This window comes from Phalangium opilio, unplaced genomic scaffold, assembly GCF_054372755.1.
Source record: "Phalangium opilio isolate 3A_F unplaced genomic scaffold, DU_Popi_V2 ptg000039l_1, whole genome shotgun sequence".
In the NCBI taxonomy this organism is placed as follows: domain Eukaryota; kingdom Metazoa; phylum Arthropoda; class Arachnida; order Opiliones; family Phalangiidae; genus Phalangium; species Phalangium opilio.
The window spans coordinates 2515591-2522278 of NW_028324162.1; the positions used below are offsets into that span (position 1 = coordinate 2515591).

Consider the following 6688-nt stretch of genomic DNA (forward strand, 5'->3'; position numbering starts at 1 on the left):
GGGACACCTGGCATCCTTGGAAACTTATTGTTTCCTCAATTTTTTTGAGGTTTTCCCCCATATTTCTTAATTCTTTCTCCATTTTTGTAAGGAGCGAAGGCACTCGGCGTTGCCCGTCAGCCCGTCGGGACATCTCTTGTTACTTTTCATGCGGACATTATTCCATAAAGAAGGGTTTTAAGTTTTTGGCCGCCATTTAAAAAGATGGCAACAAATCGAACCCGAAAGACCATTCAGCCCGTCTACAGGTTAAAGGAAATTTTATTTCCGGGAAATTCCCCATTTTTTTCCCACTTGTACAAATGTTTCTTTCCTCAGTGCCATTGTTCCGGCGGCCTCCAACGTAAAAATTTATTGTTACCTGGGACACCTGGCATCCTTGGAAACTTATTGTTTCCTCAATTTTTTTGAGGTTTTCCCCCATATTTCTTAATTCTTTCTCCATTTTTGTAAGGAGCGAAGGCACTCGGCGTTGCCCGTCAGCCCGTCGGGACATCTCTTGTTACTTTTCATGCGGACATTATTCCATAAAGAAGGGTTTTAAGTTTTTGGCCGCCATTTAAAAAGATGGCAACAAATCGAACCCGAAAGACCATTCAGCCCGTCTACAGGTTAAAGGAAAATTTTTTTCCGGGAAATTCCCCATTTTTTTCCCACTTGTACAAATGTTTCTTTCCTCAGTGCCATTGTTCCGGCGGCCTCCAACGTAAAAATTTATCGTTACCTGGGACACCTGGCATCCTTGGAAACTTATTGTTTCCTCAATTTTTTTGAGGTTTTCCCCCATATTTCTTTCTCCATTTTTGTAAGGAGCGAAGGCACTCGGCGTTGCCCGTCAGCCCGTCGGGACATTTCTTGTTACTTTTCATGCGGACATTATTCCATAAAGAAGGGTTTTAAGTTTTTGGCCGCCATTTAAAAAGATGGCAACAAATCGAACCCGAAAGACCATTCAGCCCGTCTACAGGTTAAAGGAAAAATTTTTTCCGGGAAATTCCCCATTTTTTCCCACTTGTACAAATGTTTCTTTCCTCAGTGCCATTGTTCCGGCGGCCTCCAACGTAAAAATTTATCGTTACCTGGGACACCTGTCATCCTTGGAAACTTATTGTTTCCTCAATTTTTTTGAGGTTTTCCCCCATATTTCTTAATTCTTTTTCCATTTTTGTAAGGAGCGAAGGCACTCGGCGTTGCCCGTCAGCCCGTCGGGACATTTCTTGCTACTTTTCATGCGGACATTATTCCATAAAGAAGGGTTTTAAGTTTTTGGCCGCCATTTAAAAAGATGGCAAAAAATCGAACCCGAAAGACCATTCAGCCCGTCTACAGGTTAAAGGAAATTTTTTTTTTTCCGGGAAATTCCCCATTTTTTTTGCCACTTGTACAAATGTTTCTTTCCTCAGTGCCATTGTTCCGGCGGCCTCCAACGTAAAAATTTATCGTTACCTGGGACACCTGGCATCCTTGGAAACTTATTGTTTCCTCAATTTTTTTGAGGTTTTCCCCCATATTTCTTAATTCTTTCTCCATTTTTGTAAGGAGCGAAGGCACTCGGCGTTGCCCGTCAGCCCGTCGGGACATTTCTTGCTACTTTTCATGCGGACATTATTCCATAAAGAAGGGTTTTAAGTTTTTGGCCGCCATTTAAAAAGATGGCAACAAATCGAACCCGAAAGACCATTCAGCCCGTCTACAGGTTAAAGGAAAATTTTTTTCCGGGAAATTCCCCATTTTTTTGCCACTTGTACAAATGTTTCTTTCCTCAGTGCCATTGTTCCGGCGGCCTCCAACGTAAAAATTTATCGTTACCTGGGACACCTGGCATCCTTGGAAACTTATTGTTTCCTCAATTTTTTTGAGGTTTTCCCCCATATTTCTTGATTCTTTCTCCATTTTTGTAAGCCTAAATCAATAAAGGAAAAATTATTTTTTTTAAATTTAAAGTCATTACTTCCCAAGTATTTTGGAAAAGGTGACAATAAACAAGCTAATTAGCAATTATTTTGAAGTAAAGCATACAATTTTGGAAAAGGGGGAAATTAATTCAGTTGACTTAACTTGATAATAACAAAAACAGGCGCACATTTAGCCGCTCCGCTCATATAAAAACTTGAAGGTCTTACCTTTATTGGAAAATTTTGATGACTTTCACTTTGCTCGAAAATTTTTAAAATGAAGTTAGGCCTAGCAATTTTGAATCGCGCGTGATTTGAAATATTTTAAAATCACGCGCTCCTATAATCACGTGACAAAACGTAAAGGCAACTAGATATTTTGTTAATCATATATCATAACTACCTGTTACCCTCAGCGTCGCTCGCGTGTAATAAGAACTTCCATCAAAATGATATAAAGAATGGGTAGATTTTATTGATGACTGATATTTTTGTAGCACCCTAGGAGCAAAGGCACTCGGCGTTGCCCGTCAGCCCGTCGGGACATTTCTTGCTACTTTTCATGCGGACATTATTCCATAAAGAAGGGTTTTAAGTTTTTGGTCGCCATTTAAAAAGATGGCAACAAATCGAACCCGAAAGACCATTCAGCCCGTCTACAGGTTAAAGGAAACCAGTGTACTAAATATTTGTGAAATCGGTTGAAACGCGCGGACTTTGTTGCATAGAGAAGATTTTTTACATTTCTGGGCGCCATTTTTTAAGATAGTGGCGGATTGGTAAAATCTTTCTTTGTACGCGCCTACTACTGATGAGTAACATTCCTGCAAAGTTTCAGCCTTCTAGGGCAAGCGGTTTGGGCTGGGCGTTGATTATCAGTCAGTCAGGACTTTAATTTATGATGGGTTTTGTAAGATCTGTTGCCACGACGGTTGAAATGACTCGAAGAAAACCTTTAATCCAGGATTTCTTTCATTAGTTTTTCTTCAAAAAGGGCTATTACTTACGTTCGGAAAAAAATATGGAAAGGATATCCCATAAAACTTTGAAATATTGCGTGATTGCTTGACTTAATCTATTTCCTGGCATTGTTATGATTGCGTGCCACACTTTGTGCGTCAAAAGTATTGAAATAACAATGGCAAAAAGGCAAATGCACGCGGCAGACTAGAAATAGTATCGATTAGAACTACGGAGTTACGCGTAAGTGGTGTTTGCAAGATGTACCGTTAAATCCATTGACAAAAACGAGAGAGATGTTGATACTGACAGTTTCGGAGCCGCTGACAATATGATTGTCTCGGTGGCGTCAAATAAACCACCGGCAACAAATTCTTTCATATTGTCGGACTCGGTAATTTCCACTGGAAACATGATCGAGTCCAAACTCTGAAAACGCATCCGAAAAACAAACACTACAAAATAAGGCGTGGTACGGCTTTAGATAAAAGGTTTTAATGCGGGTAATACTGATTTAATTTGTTTACTACTGTTAGTTAAAGGGAATGAGAGGCTTCGTTTGAAAAACCTCCGATTTATATAACAAAAGATAGAATTAATTTCTGTGAATTCAAAAATATCAAGCTTTTAATTCTCCGATTTCTAGTTATTTGGCAATATCAGAAGTATATAATACTTCTCTTCGAGAGAAGTGTACCACAAAGCGGGGTAAGTGTAACGTCACTCTTACCAACATCGGATCATTTGGAGCAAGGTTACTAAACCGAATCACATACACGATAAATAGTTCCCTCATCATTACTCTATTAGCGTTTAAATATTTGGCAATACGCGCTTGTGCATTTTTGTCCCACGTCAAGACGAGGCTTGTGGGATGATTGCTGGGGATTTAGTGCCAAACAACTATAGAATTCACCTTACGGTGCGATGCCCATCTGGAGTTTGATGAACGGGAAAGCAAACTAAAAGGGGTGAGCCTGGGAAGAATGACGTTACATAACTAAAGCATTAAGAGGATACAGAGTGTCATCCTTCTTCTATTATCCCCTTCTGGCAATATGCATTTGAAAATGCTTCATTTGAAATCCACTTTTTATGAAAGGCTAAAACGTTTCCCTATAGGTTGATGTCACAGATATATTTTTCACGTGAGATGGTGCCACTCTCTCCGCTATCAGACCCAGAGTTTAGACTGGCGAGAAGCTCGAGACGCGTATAGGATTCCCGCGCTTTTTCCTCACGCCATAGTGATGTCATCAAAACGGACGAACAAGCTCGACAAGACAAAATTATTTATATATATCGAAAGTGAGTTTCCGTGATATTTCAATGGATTTTAAACTTTGGTTCAATTATATTAAAAACTTGAAATATTGAAAGTAAACATAATACCACTATCGTGGTAAAATACGATATGAAATTGTAAATTCGCTTTCCCTTTGATAGGTACATGAAGCTGCATTTAAATAATTTTTTATCGTTTAATTCCACAGTGTTGAAAAATACCAGGAGCAGATGACAAAGGAGTCTCGGACGCTAGCTTCCATAATGTAGAGGGCAATGGGATCCGCGAACGTCACGGTTATTAACCAAAATCATTACGCCAGTGCCACCTCTCGTAGGAAATTTGAGCTTTATTTTCCAACCAATAGCGTGGCTGCAAAGTCTCGAAAGGAGATCTGGGAAATCGCGTCTGGAGCCTCTCTTTAAAAATACGTATCGTCTGCTTATAATTAGCCTAGGCGTAACGAGTATTAGAGTTAAAAATTGGATTTCAACGGCTTTTTAATCTTTTTTTTAGGCTAAAATTGATAATGAAAAGCCCAGCTAGTACCGTATGTACACTATTAAAAAACTAAAATGTGTTTCAGTTAATTTTTTCTAAATTTCTTCTTGAATTAAATGATAGCTACAAGAGGTTGGGAAAAGAAATCACTCACGATCTTTTAAAGCTCAAAAAGTAAGAGACAGTGATTTCGTTTCCAACCTCTTTTAGCCAAAATACGGAATATTTTGGCCCTAAAACACATATATAATATTGTGTTTCGGCATCTTTTAAAACCTCGCTTTTATCTTTTGAAAACCCGACCCCAATCATTCCAGTGGGCACAAATTGTTAATTAAGCCTTGGCTTACCTGGGGTTCTCTGCTAGTTTGGACTTAATTTGACCCTATTTAGTAGGTTTAAAGTCACAAAATGTAGTCTTATCTTTTATCTTAATACCAACGGTTACAGCTGTTTGAATAAAGTAATTATATTGTGTATATTTATGTCGCGATCGGATAGGACGAACCTCAGTAGCCACCGTTAGTCCGTTATTACAAAAAAATTCCCAGCAGACTTTGGTGCCAGATATAATCCACCAAAAGCATCGTCTGCTATAATGTCTGATAGCGCCTCTATGGCAAACGATATCGCTACAGCTGTGACGTACGCGGGTGCCATTGCCCTCTATATTGTGGAAGCTAGCGTCCGAGACTCCTTTGTCATCTGCTCCTGAAAATACGTTAGATCTAGTCAAGCTTAATCCATGCTGTAATTAACGTTTCAAAAAGTATCTTACTAAATTTAACACATCACCCTTGATTACTTTCGTTAAGTCTAAGTAGTCTATCAATGTAAGAAGAGGGCTAAAAATATTTTCAAACTTTAACATTTGACTACCCTAAATCATCAGCAACCAAAATGTACGTTATATTATGAATTCTTTGGGCATACTCTATACCGAATGAAATCCTCTTCATTACAAGCGGCAAGTCATCTGTTTCCTATTGATGAGAACTTTAATGGAAAAAGAAAACTAAATTCAATTAAGGAATATATATCTGTAGGAAGAGACGTCTCGTGTTCAAAACCGAGAACTACCTCTAAAGCATATACTCCACATCACCAACCAAGGCTAAACGATCCAATTAGTTATTTTCTCTTAAACCGTGTTCAAGATTATAGGGTAAAGCAGTTCGCAGCGACACAAAACGCTTCCTAACTTAAGTGTGATCAAAACTCACAATCGAGAAAATAATTACAAACACGAATTTTTGAAGCTACTTTGAAAACCAACTTGAAGCGGGTGTGTTAGGGGTATTTACACTTGGGGATGAGACTATTCGTTATGGTATTTAAACCTGGAATGAGCCTAATCTGAATGGCATTTTAAAGGAACTGTGAAGAAGGTATCGGCAGGCGGGTAAAAATTATTTGAAATACGCTACAGGCACCACGTGACAACAAGATGCAAAGACTAGGTATGGATTGGGACTGAACACTTAGTCCTTGTTTTTCGCTAGATTCCAGCGCCAATTCCCGGAAGCGGTAGTTTTCGAAAAAAAAGGAACTAAGCTTCTTTGAACCACGACTCTCCTCGGTCACGTGCCTCTGACGTATTTCAAATAATTTTTGACCACCCACCGATGCCTTCCTTACAGTCCCTTTAAGCTGTAATGAGATGTTTTTAAGGATACTAACGCCTGGGTTAATGAGAAAAGTTTTGTTAGCAATATTTCCATCTGATATAGAGGATTATACCGACAGCCTTAGTTGATATCACTAATTAAAGCGTCTTTAATTGTTAACTGAGGCTGTTGAAATCGCTTCAAACTGATAACTAAGAGGGTTTTTACATAGCGATTTGCTGCCTTCAGTGAGCGGACCAATGATCGTTAAGAGATCGTGGCGGGTGTTTGATAGGTTGGCCTATTCACGATTCTACCCCATCAAATATATTTTCCTTGGAATAAAATTTATCTTAGACAAAACGAAATTACCGTGGTGATTCCGTAATGGACATAAACCTGTTCCGTAAATCTGTTACAATAAATATAATGTTAAAATA

At 38.8% G+C, this 6688-nt stretch overlaps 1 protein-coding gene across 1 annotated transcript; it reads right to left on the reverse strand.

Annotated features, from left to right (window-relative positions):
* Positions 1-2431: 2431 nt before the first annotated feature.
* LOC149681243 (uncharacterized) lies at positions 2432-3294 on the reverse strand. Its single transcript, XM_089834526.1, has 2 exons — positions 3123-3294; positions 2432-3062 (listed from the first exon to the last, which is right to left on the reverse strand). The coding sequence occupies exons 1-2, from the start codon at positions 3267-3269 to the stop codon at positions 2895-2897; spliced, it is 315 nt and encodes a 104-aa protein (XP_089690652.1). The 5' UTR covers positions 3270-3294; the 3' UTR covers positions 2432-2894.
* Between the last annotated feature and the right edge of the window lie 3394 nt (positions 3295-6688).